This window comes from Chiloscyllium punctatum, chromosome 15 (genome assembly GCF_047496795.1).
Source record: "Chiloscyllium punctatum isolate Juve2018m chromosome 15, sChiPun1.3, whole genome shotgun sequence".
Classification (NCBI taxonomy): Eukaryota; Metazoa; Chordata; class Chondrichthyes; order Orectolobiformes; family Hemiscylliidae; genus Chiloscyllium; species Chiloscyllium punctatum.
Window position 1 is genome coordinate 59,309,821 of NC_092753.1, and position 21,654 is coordinate 59,331,474.

Here is a 21,654-nt window from a genome sequence, read left to right on the forward strand (position 1 = left end):
ATAATAAGGTAACCTGTTTCACAAACTTTTCGTTTTTGAGGATATAGCTAAAGGGCAGATAAAGGGCGAGGACGCATTTGGATTTTCAGAAACCACCGAATAAAGTGCTACACACGAGGTACCACAAATTCAGGTTCATATGATAACCAGTAATGGTAACATCGACAGAATGCAAACAGGCATTGTTGGGTTGACAGACTGTATCCAGCAAGGAAGCCAAGGACCTCAGCTATTATCCATATCAAGAACATGATGAGGATATGAAGTAAAATTATCCAAGTTTACCATTGATGAAAAACTGGAAAAAGAGAAAATAAAACTCGCATTTGAAAAGCACCTATTACATTCTCTGTGATTTGCTTCTTATTTATTCTCGTGAAATGGAATCAAATTTATTGATTTCATAATCAATTATAAAATTGGTAACTGAAATGCACAGAATGGCATTTCCCCCTCAAGGTTACGAACAAACTTACAAAAAATAATTTCGGAGAATTGTAGAATCTAGGACACTAGAAGTAAACATGCTGAACTAACTGCTGATCAATAAGAGATAACTTGAGGTTGAAATTAACGGAAACGACTCAATACCACGATCTACTTCCAAAGACACATTATGCTGTTAGTTGCAGAGAAACAATATTTTTATTTGTAGATAACTTCTCATTTCACAAACACTGAGTCCAATATAAGTTAAATCAAAATAATTCTGATTTAATTCAATATCCATTTTGAGGACTCCTATTTGAGAAATGGACTTTGATCGACATTGTACTCAAAAATAAAATGTATCATTGTGTTTCAGTGCCTTTAGCTAAAGCAGACATTTAATAGAATCTTAAAGTTAATTATACAAATACAATTCACAGAGAGATCGGCCATTGAAAATTATGCTTACGCTTAAATGTATGATTTTCAGTGTTCTGTATGGAGGATCCCTTCAAGATCTGCAAAATACTCCACACGACCATCAATCTTGACTCAGAAGAACATTCTATTAGCTATCTAAAGGGAAGCCACTGTTGTCCCAATAGAAACCATTTATATTAGCAATCATCAAAATAAGCATAAGCTAACAAATGAAGAAGGTTGACGATATTCTCCGATCTGGGCTGAAAAACATGGTTTAAACATCATCTAATGGGTTTAGCTAAATGATTCGTTATCACTGTTGATCTTAATTTATGCTATTAGTAAGCTATCGTGATGCTCTCTGTTTAATTCCATAATTCATGCATTTCCTGAAAGCTGACAGCTACCAATGCTTCGAGGAGAAAGTGAGGACTGCAGAGGCTGGAGATCAGAGCTGAAAATGTGTTGCTGGAAAAGCGCAGCAGGTCAGGCAGCATCCAAGGACCAGGAGAATCGACGTTTTGGGCATAAGCCCTTCTTCAGGAATCATTCCTGACCTGCTGCGCTTTTCCAGCAACACATTTTCAGCTACCAATGCCTGCAGACAATATCTCACCAGCCTGTTTGCAATAATCTCAGATTCGAAATAAACTTACTTGGAATCATTCCGTTATTTCAAAGTTTCAAACTGAAACCTCAAATACTTACATATTTTATTAAGTGAAGAAATTGTCATGACAAATCATTTCTACCACACCTGTAAATATAACCAAATAAGTTCTCTGTGTCATTATTTATGCACGTCCCTTAATCCCCATGAGTTGACAATGCTCGCAGAACGTTTCAGAAATGAAGTCAGTCATGAAAACGTTTTTCGTTAAAAAAAGTCTGTTAAATAGTCTAATCACCGACTGTTCACTTGGGGAGCTGAACACAGATCACTGCGACAGAAACACTAATGCCCACAAGAATAATGTGGTAGTTGTATGGGATGAAGCAGTGACCTGTAAATGAAGTTCAGAGGGCGATATCAAGTGATGTGACCATGGACTTACAGTCTGTTAAACCATTCTTCTGCCCCTTTACTTTTTTTAACTGAGGTTTAAGACTGATTAATTCGTTTGTCAAAATAACGAATTCAGGTCTGTCATAGATTCTTCCCGAGTGTCAATAGCTTTAAACCCTTTCTGAAGTGATCTGAGTGCCACTCAATGAACGGACTTAACAGCACGTTCCTTCATCTTGTATACTAGCGTATCTGACGGTATAACAGAATTACCGACTTGTGGTCTAAACTTGACAACTGATATTTAGTTTGTGTACGTTGTTTTGACCTTAGAGAAGTGGACCTCGCTAACAGTGGTGGAACGAGATCGGTCTGAAATAGAGACAGAAAACTGCAGGATGCTGGAATCCAAGGCAGGCAAGCAGGAGGCTGGAAGAACACAGGAAGCCAGGCAGCATCAGGGGGTGGAAAGGTCAATCTTTCGGGTCTTACCCTTTCTTCAGGACTAGATGTAGGGGTAGGGGGAGTTACGGATAAAGATTGAGTGGGTGGGGTGGGGAGACTAGCGGAATGGTGAGGTAGTGTTAACACAGGTAGTGGGTAAGACCTGCTTGGTGGATGGGAAAGATAGATCCATTTAGTAGCTGGAAGGGTTCGTTGTGCACTGGTGGGAAGAAGGTAGCGCTGGGAAGGGAATGCGGAAGGGGGGGAACAGTGATTTGAAATTCAAGAACTCACATGTTAAGTCCCTCCTGGCTGTATGCTGCCCAGGCAGAAGATGAGTTATTGCTCCGCCAATTTGCAGTCTGATTGGCTGTGGCAATGGAGGAGACCAAGGATGGTCATGTCTGTAAGGGAGTGGGAGGAGGAATTGAGATGGGCGGATGGGCGGTTAACGGGAGGTCAGGCTGGCCATTTCGGCCTGGTCTCACCCACGTGAGTGCTGAAGAAACTCAGCTTGTCTGGCAGCATCTGTAGAGGGGGAAACTGCGTTCATTACACTTGTGATCATACTAGCGATAAACATGCAGTATTAGAATTACTGTCCATAATGATCTTATGTATATTTATGAAAAACAACCATTTGTCATCAACGAAAGAAAAATAAACTTGCTGCTATTTTTAAGAAGTTATCCATTTTTGAGTATTTATGTGAAAAACAATGATATTAACATTCACATTAGTTTTAGAATATGTTGATGCCCTACATCAGATGGTTTTATGATCGAACTTTAGTTATACTTGAAGGCGGCCGTCCATTGTTTGTTCAGACAGTTAGAACATAGAACAATATAGCACAGAACAGGCCCTTCGGCCCTCGATGTTGGGCCGATCAAGTTATTGCTTTGCATAGCTGCAGCATGGCTTCTACCCAACTGCCTACTGTTCCTGTAAATGTAAAGGCTAGCATTGCTTGAAGATCTGTTCTGTAGAAGACCATGGCACAATCATGTTCTATGTATGTGGATCCTAAATATCTTTGGACCTCCGATATTTTTCAGGATTTAGAAAGTATCCTGTTCTACTCAGTATTGACCCAAATGCATAACTTCCAACATTTCTATGTTAAAAACTATTTGCTATAGTTTTCGCCATTCACTGAATTCATTATTCTGTTTGTAATTTAATGCTTCTATTTAGAATTGGCTTCTCTGATACTTGTCTCAACTAGTCCATGTGGTTACAAGTTCCAGAATCTGACTTCTCTTTGGAGGTTTCTGCTGGGAATTCTTAATTGAATTTATCAGTGGCAATCTTATATTTATGGTTATATTTATCCTACAAATCTAAACAACATATCAAAATCCCGTTATGCCTCACTGTAGTAGCACAGTAGAAATCAAGCCCCGTTATTCCTGGAGTTGACACAAAAGTTAAACATTTAAAAGAATTCCCTAATTTAGCTCTCTTTTACATGGAGGTTGACAGAAAACGTGACCCAGGTTTCTGCACTTCACAACAATTACATTTTGTTACAAATAAATAGATTCTACCTAAAGAAGAACAGTTATGAACCACTGATCTAATAACTCCACATGTTAAAACTTTCCAGTCAAAAGATTTAGCACTGGAAAAGCACAGCAGGTCAGGCAGCATCTGAAGAGCAGGACAGTCGACGTTTCAGGCATAAGCCCATCATTAGGAATATTAAAACTCTAGCCCAATAATAAACTCCCCATCAGCACATACATACAGTCAGACACAAAATATATTGGCGTTAGGGGCAAAGAGGGGGACTGGAAGGCAGCACAGTGGGTCCTGTTTGCAGGGCTTTCTGTGATGATCCTTATGATCAGAAACTGCTTCTTGATCTTCCTTCTCCTGGTTCTTTCATTGTTTGCAAGACACTGGGTGACTGGGTGATAAATGATAAAGATCTGTGACTTATTATTTAAAATTCATAGTTTAAGGCACTGATGAGGCAGAACAAGCCATTTATTTTTAGGCTTGAGATGCTTTTTCCTGCTGAGCAAAAACAACTCCTTCACATCCAGATGTTTTATGGTTTCTGATCTAAACAGTCACATCTTCAACCTGTTTAACTACCGGAGAGCCAATGGCATTGTCTTGGTAAGCAGAAAGTGTTTGTCATCAATAACTGACTAATCTGCTACATGCCTCTGGCCAAATCTCCATTTGTCACACATTGGCTCTCTAGCTTTTCTGCAACTTAACCAGCCCCCACAGTTTGAACCAACAGCTCTTTAAACAGCATTGACAATGAGTGTCAGATTATTTGCTTTTAAAATGTGCAGCAATCCTTTGAAAATCCTTAGCTTTTGAACCTTCCAGTCCAATATCAAAAATACAGAAACATAAAAAGATATGGTCTTTACAATCTACGTTGCATGCCTAAAATGGAAACAATTGGTGCAGGCCAAAATGATGCTTGAGATCTAATCATGCTTATTGGTAATAGAAGACGACTTTGCCAATGAAGGTGAAGGAAATGTTAGGATAATGTTAAGATTAAAAAAGCAGAAGTACTAGAAAGATTTGCAGGGCTTAACCTGGGTAACTTATCCGATCCCAAACTGAAATAATTTATAATACTGGCAGATAGAAGGGTAGAAATTATGAAGCTTTTGGGCACAGTCTTCTCACCTACTTATCTACCAAACTGGTGCCAAAGGACTAGAAAATTACAAATGTTACACTTTTGTTCAAGAATTGTGAAAGAAATAACCTTAGCGAACATGACCAAGTCAGTTTAGTATAAGTGAGGGGAACCTTTTGATAAATATAGTCTGCAAGAAAATTAACAGTTACTTGGACTAATAAAGTTGAGTCAGCCTTGATTTGTTAAGGTCAAATTGTGTATGATTACTTTGATGGAGTTTCATCTGATGAGGCAATAAAGAAAGCTGATGATGGCATTGCAATGGATTTTGAGTCTACGGACTTCCAGAAGGTTTTTGATAAAGTATAAAGCATGAGAATTCCTAGAAGCGTGGCATTCCAACGGAACTCTATCAACAAACACATCGAGTTAGACCCCATCTACCACCCCCCTGAGAAAAGCAACAGGAAGTGACTTCACCACAGGAAATAACATCACCACAGGAAATGACATCACTAACCCAAACAAACCCAAAGATATAAATAGAAAGCAGGAATTTTCAGCATTGCTTCACCTGAAGTCCACTGAAGATGTTATCTAGTAAGGTAACAAACTGCCTGGAATTGAACCTTTCAGCTCAGCAAGCAAACCTACATCCAAAAGTATAATACTTGACATATTAGCAAAATTGAAACATGTAAGATAAAAGCACAGGATATGGAACAGAATGCGTTAAACTTTTTTTTTAACATACTGGATGGAGATATGCAGTTCCTTAAGGTTCAACAGTAGGATTGTTGTGCTCTTGATTTACAGTAATGACTAGTATTGCAATAATTTTCATTTCAAATATTATCCAATATCAAAGTTTGCTAATTCCATTCCATATCATTTTCTTTTAGCCATTTTTGTTGCTGCTTAATTGTCATGGAGATATTAAAGGTAATTGCTAATCTGTTCCTTACAGCTGCCAGTGGCCAGTGCACATCAGATTAAATACATAACTATTCTTGATTCTTTTGCTTGAAGCATTGAGCTGTTTTAGTTTTGGATAGTCCAGTTTTGAGATCATCTGAACAGCACTACTAAACATCTTGTATTAAATATAGAATGAAATATTAAGTCCAGCACCTAGTACACAGAGCAACTCAATATCAAAATATATTTGTGCAAGCCTATTTCCATTTCTCTTTTTCATAGATTGGAACAACCAAAAAGTAAATTATTCAGTCCATTGAGTGCATGCTAAATCTTTCAAAGAGCAAGCCAACTATTTGCCACTTTCCCTGAATGTGTTTCTCCCTCAAATACTCACCCAATTCTCCTATTATTGAATCTATATCATAGAATAGTTACAACACATAAGGAGGCTGTTCAGCCCAAGCTGTTTAAGCTGACTCTCTACAATAGCAACACTCCCTGACCACATTCTCTAGACTTTTTACATAGCCCTGCAACAGTAGGTGAGATGATATTAATTCTATTTGTATAGAACCCAATGCCATAATAAGTAAATCTTGCTGGACTTTATTGAACATGGCGGGAAAGAGACAATTAAAACCTGCACATGTTATTAACTTTCAATCGCAATTTTCCTGCCTAGATTAGTTTAGTGTTGAGAATTCTTCTTTGTACTAGGGAGTCTAACACAGGACAGGTGGGCTCTTGTTTTAGTTGCAGATATAATCACATGCTTAAGACATTGTGTTTGACCGTAACATTGAACAGCGGACCTCAATGAAACAACATCTTATTTTTCACCTGTACACTTTTAGTGTGCCAGCTGACATTGCTAAATTAACACCTTGAAGTTAACATATATTTACTCACAGAAGGGCACATAGGTGATGTGTGACATGTCTGTCTGTGGCTGTTAGGTAAACAAAGTAACATTTAGGTTTGAAACCCTTCAACAAACATTTGGTTCATGTGTGGTGGGTGATGTGCTGCTGGAGGGAAGGGCTGGAGTGCATTCTTATTGCTGACTTATTTATTTCTCTTGTACAACCATCTGCATTAAACTAATAGATGGCAAGAGTCTTGTTACAAAGGAACAACCACAGCTGAAGAAACTTACTGAAGTTAAGAATCTAAACAAGGAAATATCAATGAGGATGTTTAACTTACTTTTAAAATTACATACAGAAAATAATATCAGATGGTTACAATGAAATTAGATTAAGAGATAAAATGCAATATTCAGCAAAATATTTAAATCTCAAATAAAAATTTTAAGCTAAAGGAATAGCTCCACATCCTTGGAGGGTTGAATTTTCAGGGTTAGGAATTTTGTTTGGAAGTAATTAAAACTTACTATGTCATTAAAAGGATACTTAGATTGGATTGGATGAGCTCTATTTTAATGTTGAGCACACTAAACATGGCTGTAAAATCTTTAATCGGTTGGAATGAGGATGCAGGTTTTGATTGATTAACATGCAAATCCCAAAATTTCATTAAAGTCACTGTCCTGAGATAACTTAAGGTTTCATCAGCATAAAAGAGGTGACTTCTCAGGTCAGGCAATGCATTTAGGCGTGAGGTCTTGTTTAGAGTCTGTCTGGGTCTTAACCTGAAGTCAGACTGTTTAACAGTCATCTTAAGTGTGCTCAACCTGTTAGCATCAGTTGTATGATGATCTTTTACTTATCTTTGATCTTTTACTTATAAAATCTGCATCAAAGGTCCTCTTTCTCTCACTAACACCTGAAAAAGGAGCGGGGCTCTGAAAACTTGCGTTTTCATATAAACCTGTTGAACTATAACCTGGTATCTTGAGAGTTTTGACCTTGTCCAAACCAGACCAACACCAGCACCTCCACATCATCACCTTACTCAATACATTTGATTATGAGTCCAATTAGTTAAAAATCACACAACACCAGGTTATAGTCCAACAAGTTTATTTGGAAGCACTAGCTTTCAGGGCACTGCCTCTTCATCAGGACAATCACCTGATTTTTAACTTTGTCCACCCCAGTCCAACACTGGCACCTCCAAATCCAGTCAGTTAGAAATTGTTTTTGCAAACTTTACAGGGATACAGATTATCATAGACAGCAACATCCAAACTTTTAAGTTTAATTATGTGGAGAGGTTGAATTCTGAACATTGCAAAAAGTATTGGTGTTGGTACTATGATCATTAATTTCATAGCAAAAAAATCCCTAATATTGATTTATTGGTAGGTTGGTTAACATTAACACGAGTATGTTTACTTTATTATCTCTAATATATGCAAGTTTGTTTGATTAATAAATCCTGAAAGGGTACACTAGTAATTTAACAAACTGTGTAAGGTTGGGTTATAAATTTTATTGCACACCGTTTCCACATTAATGCCCACATTTTTGTATCCGAATTAATTCAAAGGCATTGATGCAACTTAGATGAAGGTTCCTGTTTCAATTTCTCATCATATTGAAATTAAGTAATCTTTAGAAGATGCAATGAATTATCAGAAAACTAAACAGGGAATTTTAAGAATATTTTTAAGCCTTTATTCCATTTAGCTTATCAGAGATTTACATCCATGTTAGTTTTCAGCATTTGCAAGGCTAAAGCATACCCCCAATTCCAATGGTAAAATTCTTTCTATATATAACAATAACATAATATTCTTGTCTTTATTGGATTATTATCCAGTTACCTTTTCCAATAAAATACTGAAAATCAGTTACTTACACTTTTTCTTCCTAATATTCACTGTTGTGAAGAGGAAGTCTTGCTGCGCAGTTTAACCATGGTAATTTTGTCAATAAGTCTATAACAATGTTAACTGCCATTTGGAAATTGGGTAGGGTGGGGGCATGGTTGTGGATTGGAAGGAAGGGGCACTCTATTGTTAATAAGAACATCATATTGCATGTATTTAGTATCTTTATCTATTCTGTTTATGTGTAAATCCCTTGTACGCCTAAAAGGAGCACTTTGGTTAAAAATGTGCCTGCACCACAAGCATGCAAAGTCCATACTGAAAAAAGTTCAAAGAACAGAAAGTTTAACACAAATAGAAGTGCCTGGTCTGTGGACTGCAGTTGTATATTTTTCTGATACAGCACTGAAAAGCACAGTCAAAAAACACTCTGATTAGCTTTGTGGTTGATGTAGACCTAACCACTTAAAAGTGTGCAGGCGCTGCATGTACTCGGCAGGAGTAAGAAACTATCTGATAAATGGCCTTAGCATTTGAAACTTGTGAACTTTCTGAATCAACTCTGGTGATTGTGGCATGTAACAAAGTGAAGAGTCTGCAGGCAGACAAGATCCATGCTATGGTTTTCAAGCTGCCATCAAGGTGAAACATATAACAAATAATCAAAGAGACAACATGACACCTAGAAAATATTTGTTCACATAAACCGCATTTAGTGTCTTAACGAGTTTTTGGTTTTTAAAATAACTGTCCCCAACAGAATTTGTATCAATTCAGTAAAATTTACATGCGGAGGATAGAAACCTGGTCAGCAGTGAATGGATTTTCATATGTAACTGAACATGTGCAGGGAGGACCAGAATGGAATGTACTGTCCACTTTTACTTCTCTTTAATTTAAGTAACTAATTTTATCTAAATGCAATAAATTGGGAAAGGGGATGCAACAAGACCAGGGTGTTCTTGTACATGAGCCATTGAAAGTAGGCATGCAGTGGTTAGCACTGCTGCTTCACAGCGCCAGAGACCCGGGTTCAATTCCCACCTCAGGCAACTGTCTGTGTGGAGTTTGCACATTCTCCCCGTGTCTGCGTGGGTTTCCTCCGGGTGCTCCGGTTTTCTCCCACAGTCCAAAAATGTGCAGGTTAGGTGAATTGGCCATGCTAAATTGCCTGAAGTGTTAGATGAAGGGGTAAATATAGGGGAATGGGTCTGGGTGGGTTACGCTTCGGTGGGTCGGTGTGGACTTGTTGGGCCGAAGGGCCTGTTTCCACACTGTAAGTAATCTAATCTAATCTAATCTAATCTAATCTAATGCAGGTTCTAAAGAGGGCAATTGGTATTTTTGGCCTTCATAGTGAGAGGATTCAAGTATAGGAGCAGGGATGTTTGCTGCAATTGCACAGGGGCTTGGTGAGACCGTACCTTATCTGAGGAAGGATGTTCTAACTAAGGACGAAGTGCAATAAAACTGTACCAGATTGATTTCTATGATAGCAGGGCTGAAGCAAGACAGGATTGGTTAAGGACTATATTCACTGGTGTTAAGAACAAACCTATAAATTGTGAACAGGCCAAGGCGAGATAACACAATCCAGATTCAGGGGTCACACTTTAAAGATATAGGATAGGTCACTTAGGGCAGAGATGAGGAAAAATTTCTTCAAGCAGAGTGTGGTGCACCTGTGGAATTTGCTGCCACAGAAAGCAGTTGAGGCCCAAATATTGAATGTTTTCAAGAAGACGTTAGGTATAGTTCTTAGGGCTAATTCGATCATAGAGCATGAGGAGAAAGTAGAAATAGGATACTGAGTTGGATGGTTAACCATAGTCATGTTGAAATGGCAGAGCAGATTTGAAGGGTCAAATTTTCAACTCCTGCTCTTATTTTCATGTTTCTATGGGCAAAGCTGGCTAGATCAGCCCTTACTGCGCATCCCCAATTGCCATTGAGAAGGTAGTGCTGGGTTTAATTCTTGAATGACTGGAGTCCATTTGTTGCAGATATGCCCATAATGCTGTCAGGGACATAGCTGCAGTATTTTGAATCAGCAATAATGAAGAAATCGAGAGTGTGGCACTGGAAAAGCACAGCAGGTCAGGCAGCATCCAAGGAGCAGGAGAATCAACGTTTCAGGCAAAAGCCCTTCATCAGGTCTCCTGCACCTCAGATGCTGCCTGACCTGTTGTGCTTTTCCAGTATCACACTCGCGACAAATCTCCAGCATTTGCAGTCCTTACTTTTGCCAATAATGAAGAAATGTCAACATAGTTCAAAGTCAGGTTAGAGAATGGCTTTGGAGGAGAATTAGAAACAGTGGAGTTCCCATGTATCTGCTGGCCCTGTACTTCTAGGTTGTGGAAATCACTGGTTTGGAAGGTGATGTCCAAAGACAAAAACAGAAATTGCTGGAGAAGCTCTGCAGATCTAGCAGTAGCTGTGGAGAGAAAACAGATTAAACATTTTGATCCAGTGATGATTCTTCAGAACAATTTTGAAGAACAGTTTCTCCAGAAATTTATGTTTTTGTTTCAGATTTCCAATACTTGCATTTCTTTTTTTTATATTGTGGTGTCTAAGGAGCTGTGGCAAGTTGTTGCTGTGTCTTTTGCAGTACACACAGCTGACACCATGTGTTCCTGTATAGGGAGTGAATATTGCAGCCGTGAGATGGGGTGCCAATCAAACAGGTTACTTTGACCTGGATGGTGTCAAGCTTCTTGAATGTTGTTGATCATTCTCTGAGATGTTGGGGATAGCTGTCCAAGATGGAAACCCAGAGGAATAAGCAGCAAGATGGAATCACCAGATTACTGCTCTGACTTTCATGTCAGGACTTGTCCCTATTTAGTTTCCATCCATTCATTAGGGCTAAAGGAAACTACACATCAATGAGGTGGAATTCAAAGTTTGGGAGAAGATTTGTAGCTTGGGTGCTCGTTGTTGTGGTTCTGTTCGCCGAGCTGGGAATTTGTCTTGCAAAAGTTTCGTCCCCTGTCTCGGTGACATTCTCAGTGCTTGGGAGCCTCCTGTGAAGCGCTTCTGTGCTGTTTCCTCCGGCATTTATAGTGGCCTGTCTCTGCCGCTATAGCGGCAAACAGCACAGAAGCGCTTCACAGGAGGCTCCCAAGCACTGAGGATGTCACCTAGACAGGGGACGAAACGTTTGTGAGGTGGAATTAGATAGTAATGGCATGCTATTACATGCAAATGGATGTAAATACCCTTCTAGTTGCTTAATACCAAGATTCTTGTCTTGCCATTAAAAACTGATGAATCTCTTTTGTTGATGCCAAGAATCTAATTTCTGCCATTTCCCCAAATAACTCATCAATGCTCATGTTGTTCAGGGCTGGGAGGATTCTACCAATGGTGCTATCTTGAAGAACAGCGAGGGAGTAATCCCTACTGGCCAAGCCAATAATTACCCCACAACAACTATTACAACAAGAAGTACTGTGACCCTTTTAGCTCTGGCTGAAGGGGAAACCTGTGAAAAGGCATTACAGAGATGCTGTGCACATGGAATTGGGCACAAAGTGAGTCAGATTAAGTGAGGAGTAGACAGATAGGAGGCTGGAAAAACACAGCAAGCCGGGCAACATCAGCAGGTATAGAAATCGACGTTTCAGGTGTAACCCTTCTTCAGGACTGGGAGTGGCTGTAGGGGTATCTGCAGATAAAGGGAGTAGCGCAGGCAGGGTGGTGAAGTGGGGATAGGTGAAGACAGGCAGAAAGTATGACCTGGTTGGTCAATGGGGGAATGGATCCAGTTGGTGGCTGGGAGGAGTGGAAGGGAGAGGGAAGGGCTAGGAAGGGTGTCGGGGATGGAGAGGGAGGTATGTCAAATTGGAGAACTCAATGTGGAGTCCTCTGGGCTATTGGGTGCCCAGGCGGAAGATACGGTGTTGTTCCTCCAATAGGCGGTGTATTTGTTTTGGAAATGGAGGAGGCCAAGGATGGTCATGCTGGAAAGGGAGTGCGTGGGGGAACTGAAATGAGCGGTTACTGGAGGTCCGATCGGCCCCTGTGGACCCGGCTGCGATGCTGAGTTTATGTTCGATATCCCCGATGTTGAGAAGATCACACTGGGAACACCTGATGCAGTAGACTAGGGTGGAAGAGAGGCAGGTCAACCTCTGTCTCACTTGGAAGGACTGTTTGGGGCCCTGGATGGAGGTGAGGGGGTGCTCTACTGGCACGTTTTGCACCTTTTCTAGTTGCAGGGAAGGTACCTGTATGTTCGGTGGCGGGGGTGGCGTGAACCAATGAGTGTTGGAGGGAAAAGTCCTTATGGAATGCAGAGAGGGGTGGGGAGGGGAAGATGTTCTTGGTGGTGGGGTCTAGTTGGAGTTTGCAGAAATGTTTGAGGAAGATGTGTTGAATGCGGAGACTAGTGGGGTCCAACGCATCCAATGCGTCATCCTCAAGCACTTCCACAAACTCCAACTAGACCCCAACACTAAGAACATCTTCCCCTCCCCACCCCTCTCTGCATTCCACAAGGACCATTCCCTCTGACACTCCTTGGTTCATGCCACCCCCGTCACTGAACATCCAGGTACCTTCCCCTGCAACCAGAAAAAAATGCAAAACTGCCAGTACACCACCCACTCACCTCCATCCACGGCCCCAAACAGTCCTTCCAGTTGAGACAGAGCTTCACCTGCCTCTCCTCCAAACTAGTTTACTGCATCAGGTGTAGCCTTCTCTACATCAGGGAGACCCAACGTAAGCTTAGGGAAAGCTCACCGAGCATCACAGCTGCGTCCACAGGGGCCAACTGGACCTCCCAGACACCAGCCATTTTAACTCCCCTTCTCACATCCTTTCCAACATGTCCATCCTTGGCCTCCTCCATTGCCAAAACCACAGCGCCTATTGGAGGAACAACACCTTATCTTCTGCCTAGGCACCCTACAACCCAGAGGGCTCAACACTGAGTTCTCTAATTTCAATTAACCTCCCTTTCTATCCTCTGACTCCCCTACCAGCTCCTCCCCCATCCCCCACTGCTCCCTACCACCAACTGGATTCATTCCTCCCTCTACCTGTCTTCACCTATCCCCCTTGACTCCCTTGCCCCCACCTCCCCCTTTTATCTTCAGCTCCTCCCCACTCCCACCCCCAGTCCTGAAGGAGGGTTACACCTGAAATGTCGACTTCTCCACCTCCTGATGCTGCCTGGCTTGTTGTGTTCTCCCAGCCTCCTGCCTGTCTGGTTGCTGAATTTCTTACATTAAAATCATGACTACAATCTAAAAACTTCATTACAAAACACTGTGAAGTGTTTTGTAATGAAGTGCTACATAAATGCAAGTGTTTCCAATGCTGTCACAAGAATGCGATTTGGAATTGTTTACATCCCCAAGAGAGTAGATAGGGCCCTGGTTTACCATCTCATCTGAAAGATGGATAGCTCAAACTCCCTCGCTGAAGTGACAGCGTGAGATGATCTCCTAGAGTTCGATTTGAATTCACAACCTTCTACCTCAGCGATGTGGGCGCTACCAGCTGAGACAAGGCTGCTGCTTACTACCAGCTGAGACAAGGCTGCTGCTATGTTGATTTTTCTGTTTGCAAATATTCCGAAATAATTGCAACATTTTGTGCAAGTTTGGCAGACTCGTGAACGCGCATGAGATGACATAAAAAGGGTAGACTCCTTGTCACTTGCCCTCCGATCCTGCACTGGCAGCACCTTGCAGATACACATTTTCCTGAAACGCCTCTTGGAAAACTCTCGAGCATTGACCATCGATCATGCACTTCCTGGGATCGACCTGGGTGTGAAGACTGCTGGTTGGCTTGCTCAGCTGTCAATCACAAAGGAAGTTAGGGCGGTGAGGAGTTTGAGTGAATAGTTTGGAAGTTTTTGTTCGAAACTTTATTCTGGACCACCGGTGTTCTTTGTTCGGATTTTAAACAATGGAGAAAGCCTAAAGAAACAAAGTTATGGAAAGTTGAAGGGAGTTGGTGGTTCTGGTTGAGTGAATAAGCAGGGATTGCGTTACGAGTCGAGACCAGGTTAATTTATATTTAGTTGACGGGAAATCGGCTGTTTCATGTTATATGGTGGTCCGCACTGTAATGTCAATCACTGTTAGTTTTTCGAAATATATCGATTTTAAACATTTGACAACAAAACCTAACGCTATATTCAAGTTAAAAATACGGTTCTGCGGCTGGAAACATGTCTTGAATTTTTAGCCACCTTCCTGTGAATGGACTGGGATTTTTTTTTGGAATATTTAATACATGTTTTCGAGCCTACAATATTCATCAATGGGCAGCTTCAGTAAAAAGCAGAAATAATTAACATTTCAGATCTTACATAACCAACTAGAATTCTTAAGTTTTTGTTTTGGTTTTGAGATGTTGAATATACATAGCACTTAGGAATTTGAATTAGATTTAGTTGTGTGCATATTATCCAAAAATGTCGGAGAGTCAGGAAAATACCTTTGTATCAAGTTCAGCATCTCCAAGGAGCTGCAGAACGAAGTGTTCGATTTGTAAAAACCTGTACACTGATCCAAGGATCTTGCCTTGTCTTCATACGTTCTGCCTGGACTGTGTGAGTGGCTTAGAGCAATTCTCCATTGCCAGGACTCAGAGGGAGGATGAGTCTTGGTCACTCGACTGCGCCGAGCCTAGGACCTGTATCCTGTGTCCAGTCTGTGAGTGTGAAGTGAATGTACCTGCTGCTGGTCTGCGAGAACTGACCAGCAACCATCTCATTCAGAATGAAGTTTTCCTGGAAAGTCTGAGGAGACCTGACTACTGGCTAGTCTGTGATCTTTGTAACGATGGGAATGCTGAAACAAGGTGTCACATCTGCTCAACAAATCTCTGTGACTTCTGCTCTAAAGCACACAGGTAAAACCCAGCTCTTTGGGGATGTAATCGGTTTCTGTTAAAGTGTTTAACAGACATGATAAACAAAAATGATTCTGATGAACTATATGTTATAGGGAGAGGAGAAGTGTTTTAATCCCTGGAGCTGAGGGGTGACCTTATAGACATTTATAAAATCATTAGGGGTGTAGAAAGGGTGAATAGCAAAGGTCCTTTTCCTTGGGTGGAGGAGTTCAAAAATAGAGGGTGTCAGCTTAAGGTGAGAGGGGAAAACTTTAAAAAGGACCTGAGGGGTAACTTTTTTTCAATCAGAGGTTTGTGCGTGTATGAAGTGAGCTGCCAGAGGAAGTGGTGGAATTACATTTAGGGTGGAACAGTCGTTTGCACTGTTGCCTCAGAGCACCAGGGACTCAGGTTCGATTCCAGCCCTGGGCAACTGTTTTTGTGGAGTTTACACATTTTCCTGTATCTGCATGGATTTCCTCTAGCTACTCTGGTTTCCTCCCTCAGGCCAAAGATGTGCAGGTTAGTTGGATTGGTCATGGTTAATTACCCATGATGTCCAGGAATGTGCAGGCTAGGTGGGTTAGCCATGGGAAGTGCAGGATTACGGGGACAGGCTATGAGGCATGGGTCTGTGTGGGATGCTGTTTGGAAGGTCAGTGTGGAATTGATGGACCAAATGGTCTGCTTCCACGCTGTAGAGATTCTGTGATTCTACAATTAGATTAGATTAGATTACTTACAGTGTGGAAACAGGCCCTTTGGCCCAACAAGTCCACACCCCCACCGAAGCGCAACCCACCCATACCCCTACATTTACCCCTTACCTAACACTACGGGCAATTTAGCATGGCCAATTCACCTGACCTGCACATCTTTGGACTGTGGGAGGAAACCCACGCAGACACTGGGAGGACATGCAAACTCCACACAGTCGCCTGAGGCGGGAATTGAACCCGGGTCTCTGGTGCTAACCACTGTGCCACCGTGCCGCCCATAAATGTTTAAAAGCATCTGAGGATGGGTAAATACATAGGAAGAATTTAGAGAGATTTGTGCCAAATGCTGCCAAATAGGTCAGATTGGAATGTCTGGTTAGCGTGGGCAAGTTGGACTGAAGGGTTTGTTTCCATACCATGTGACTCTATAACGAGGAAAAAATCTCATTTGCTATAAGAACAACTTGCACTTACATGACACCTATAAATAGAGCAAAAACAGAAATTGCTGAAGAAACTCAGCAGATCTGGCAGCATCTGTGGGAAGAAAACAGAGTTAACATTTTGAATCACCAGACTTGAAACGTTAACTCTGCTTTCTTCCCACAGATGCTGCCAGACCTGCTGAGTTTCTCCAGCAATTCCTGTTCTTGTTTCAGATTTCTAGCATCCACAGTTCTTTCTTTTTATTTTATGTAAATATAGCAAAATGCCCAAAGACATTTCGCTGCGGAAGTTTAATACTTAGGAGAAAGTGAGGACTGTAGATGCTGGCAATCAGAGCTTAAAAATGTGCTGCTGGAAAAGCACAGCAGGTCAGGCCGCGTCAAAGGAGCAGGAGAATCGATGTTTCGGGCACATGCTCTTCTTCAGGAAGCAGGGCTGTAGAAGGGTTTATGCCCGAAATGTCGATTCTCCAGCTCCTTTGATGCTGCCTGACCTGCTGCGCTTTTTCCAGCAACACATTTTTAAGTTTAATACTTAGCCAGACAAGCAAATAATAAGGCAAATGATGCAAAATGCATCAAAATAGATTTTGAAGAGTCTTTTAAATTATGATATCAAGGTAGAGATTTAAATCCAGAGTTTTGGGCCCAGAGAGCTGAAGGCACAGTCACCATGATGGAACAGTTAGGACTGGAAATGCTGAAAGCAAGAAACTAGAATGAGAGGACAGCAGGAAGGTGGGACTGGAAGAGCTTGCAGGGATAGGCAGGGGTGAGGCTATATATGAGAATAAATATCTCAGAGGGTTGGGTGGCTGGGGGAGATAAGGAGAGATGAAACCATAGGGTGATTTGGAAGTGAGAATATGTATTTCAAAATAGAGGTGTTGTTTAACCCCAAACCAATACAGTCCAAAAATCACCAGATTGAACATGAATGGGAGGCTTGTTAGGGCTGAGTTCAAATAGTGACATCTCAGGGTAACAAAGCAGATAGATGAAGTCTTTGCATCATTTGAGCTTAAACAGTGGTGAGGGTCAGATGATGTTACAGTCTGAATGATGCTGTGAATGCATGGATTGGAGCTGATCTTGGCGTCAGGTGTGACATGAGGGTATATACATCTGATTTAATATTATACACTTGGATGGTGCTGGCTGGTAGAGTTATTGACAAGGAATGAATGCAATGGTTTTGGTCTTTATAATATTCAGAAGGAGAACAGACAGTCTAATGCTGGAGAGGTCACGAGAAGTTGTGGTGTGGTAAAGCTGAGTCTCGCTGTTGGGATGATGTACCTCACTGACAGCCTGTAGAAAAGAATAGGCAGGAGCCAGGTCTAGAGTGTTCAGAAGCACCAGAGGTGGTAGTGTGGGACTGGGAAGATAAGTGGTTCTCTGACATTGATTTGAATAGTGATATCCACATCCCATGAGTGAATAATTAAAAAGGTCTTTGTCCCAGGAGTCAACCCAGTGAGCCTTCTGTGAACTGTCTCCAATGAAATCTATATCTCTTTAATGAGAAGTTCAAAACTGTACACAGTACCCTAGGGTGGTCTCACCAGTGCCCTAATGTGTTGGAGCGATACGTACCTACTTACATATTACAACCCATTTGCAATAATAGTCATTGTTCCATTTCCTATTCTAAGTACTTGCTGTATCATATGGTGACACCCAGATCTCTCTGTACTGCAACATTCTTGCAACTTTCCACTTTAAAATAATATGCTGCTCTTTTTCCTACCAGCGTGGATAATTTTTGATTTCTCCCACAAAACACTTTTGCTAAATTTATCCCACTTAACTAACTAGCCTATGTTTTCCAGCTTTCTGTTCCCTCCTCTTCTGGATAGGAGTTTTACATTTGTCATTTTTCAATCACCTGGGAACTTTTCAGAATTTATGGAATTTTGGAAGATTACAATCAATGCATCTCTTATCTCTGCAGGAACTTTGTCTGTCAGCTATTAGTTTCATGAGTTTGTCTATTACTGTTTCTCAAGTGATTGTCTGAAATCCTCCCTCCTTTTTGCCTTCTGGTTTTCTTCTGCTATAGAGATGGTTATAATTGTTTTCTCACAAGAATTTGAGATTTTACAAAAAAAAACTGCTGGAGAAACTCACCAGGTCTGGCAGTATCTGTGGAGGGAGATACAGAGACAATCTTTTAAATCCCATTCTACTCTTCAGTAGAACTGAAGGGGGCTGGAAAAGTGAGCCTTGTGTTCCATTTTCATTCTGTGGGTGGAAAGGTAAGAGTGGTGATGGCAGAAAATGTAATTGAAATCTAATCTTGCTTGCATTTCTCTCTGGGTTTTCAAACTGCTCAAATTTATAAAAATTATATCCCACACCTATAATTGAAGAATATGAAGTTTTGCAATGTAACACTATTATCCTATACTATACCTGTACTGACAAGTCTGATTCCCTTGCTGTTGATGTAATAACATTGAAGCATAGTCTGATACCACTGTGTCCACCTGCAAGAGACAGTCAAAACATAAAGATTGAAAAAGGACAGTACTTGATTCACTGTTTTTAATGTTTCTGTGAGTTATACTGTTTGAACGTGTGTAATTTTGTCTTGATAATACGTTTAATTAAATTTCACCAGCAGCTTCCCCTACTTTGCAAACAGAATGAATGTTAATGTGGTAGAAAAGCCGTAAATTAATGAGTGAAAATGAGTCATTCACCTGTTAGCTATCTTTGATAGACAATGGACTGGGTGCTGGCAGGTGGGACTAGATTGGGTTGGGATATCTGGTCGGCATGGACGAGTTGGACCGAAGGGTCTGTTTCTATGCTGTACGACTCTGACTCTAAGGTAGAATCAACATATTCATTCCAAATCTCATCCATTTACTAGTTTTCCATTGCTAATATTATAATATATCAATATTTACTTAAGCTATTCACTTTTGTTTTATATACTTATGGAAGCTCACTGCCTTTTGTATCTTGCATTTAGTTTCATTATCTATTTTTCAATATTTTTTTTCAATCTCCCTTGGTTTGTTTCAAAACTTTTCCTAACTTCTTGCCAACTTCTAATTTCTGAAATTAACATGGTCATTCTAACAGATGAGAACCTTAACAAACAATCCAGGTCTTTTTCAATATATAATTTCAGTTACATCACGCTGTAAACCTTTGCTATAAATTCTGTGTCTTACAGTCTTATACTCCACAACCACCTGATGAAGGAACAGCGCTCCGAAAGCTAGTGCTTCCAGTTAAACCTGTTGGACTATAACTTGGTGTTGTGTGATTTTTAACTTTGTATACAACACCGGCATCTCCAAATCATGTTTAATTTCCACAGTATTTTACACTTTTGTTTTCCATTTAATGCCATCCATAACTTCCTTAGTCAGCCACTATGGTTTATTCTTCTGGCTGAGTCTTTCTTTCTCAGCAAAATATATCTTTGTTGAGCATTATGATGTGAGTCATGATCATTTTAGAAATAAATGTATGTAATTAAAAATATAAAAACATTCTGGTCATCATATTGTTAAAGCTCTAAAACAAATCCCTTCACCCCCTGCAGGAGGCAGAAGATGACTGCTTCTCACAATACAGTGGCGCTAACGGACCTACAAGGTGGAAATGAGAGAGTCAATAAGTCCATCATGTGCTCTGCTCATCCTGCAGAGGAGCTGAGGCTGTTTTGTGAGACATGTGATCGTTTGGTATGCAGGGATTGTTGTGTGGTGGATCACCGTGATCATAACTGTGATTTTGTCATGAGTGTCATTAACAAACATGGCGGCTTCATCAGGCAACTTCTGAAGCAAACACAACCGCATATTGCTGGATTGCAGGAGACTTTGCAAAGGATTGCAGATACAAGGCAGCTGGTGCAAAAGCGACTGAGAACTGTAACTGAAGAAATTAATCAGTTTACAGAGGATTATATCAGGGCATTGGAGAAACATCGGAGCAGGCTTTTGAAAGAATTGGAAGAGCTGAGGATCCAGAAGGAGAACTCCCTGAATCTTCAGCAGGTCCAGTTACAACAGATCCTGGCAGATATGAAGACTGGAGTGGATTTCACTGAGCACTTGCTCACCAGTGGCTCTCCTGTGGAAATCCTCCTGACCAAACCTGTGGTAGTCAACCGTTTGAAGCTGCTGAATAAGACAAGTTACAGCACTCACCCCAGAGAGGATGATGGAATACAATTCCAGCAACAGGAGAAAGCAGGACAGTGTGACGGATTTGAGGTATTCGGAATCATTGTCACAAAGACGCTTGATCCCAGCAAGTGTCTCCTTCAGGGTGAAGGTAAGCGAGAGAAAGATGATCACAACTTTTCAAGTGTGGAATTCCTTTTAAAAGCGTTTGAAATATTCTTCCTCTTCAAATGGATTTGGATGAAGTGTGAGAATTGGGGATCATGTTACAAACTTCAGTGTGAGGTTGTGGCCAAGTGGAATGGTGGAAGTGCTAAATATGAAATAAGGACCATCCATTCGGATGTCTAGCAAATAAAGCATTGAGAAAGCCTGTGATAAAGAAAGTAGGTAATGCTGGTGGTTCCAGGGTGGTAACATGTTGGACGTGTTATGAAGGTAAGTCAAGGCCACGTCTATTTTCCAGGTTTGCTTAGCACTATAACGAATGGGTGAAAAAAGAATATCTTGTAGACTTGGACATTTACAGCACAGAAGTAAGCCATTTTGCCCATAATGTCTTCCCCCACCAACAAAGATCTGATTACACTAATCTCACATTCCATCTCTTGGTCTATAAGCCTTGAATCTATTGCACTACAAGTAAATATGGAACTACAAATTAAATATGACAAGTATTTCTGACTCAACCAGCCTTTCAAACCCTAAGTTCCAGATTCCTGCCATCCTTTGGGTGCAAAGCATTATCCTTGACTCTCTTCTTAGTCTCCTATCTTTTACCTTAAATTTATGGCCCCTGGATATTGACCTATTTTCTAATGAAAAGAAGTGCCTTTGTATCCATCCCATTTATGCCCCTCAAAACCTTGTACACCTCTATGTAGTCCCCTCTCAATCTTTACTACT

At 40.8% G+C, this 21,654-nt stretch overlaps 1 protein-coding gene across 3 annotated transcripts in view; it reads left to right on the forward strand.

Moving 5' to 3' along the window:
* Window positions 1-14,363: 14,363 nt before the first annotated feature.
* Window positions 14,364-21,654, forward strand: part of trim45 (tripartite motif containing 45) — a 29,407-nt gene continuing 22,116 nt past the window's right edge. For all 3 annotated transcript variants that reach the window (XM_072585222.1, XM_072585224.1, XM_072585223.1), the window contains exons 1-2: window positions 14,364-15,453; window positions 20,163-20,899. In XM_072585222.1, coding sequence (XP_072441323.1) covers window positions 15,014-15,453; window positions 20,163-20,899 — 1,177 coding nt within the window. In that variant the 5' untranslated portion in view covers window positions 14,364-15,013. The remainder of the gene's footprint in view (window positions 15,454-20,162; window positions 20,900-21,654) is intronic.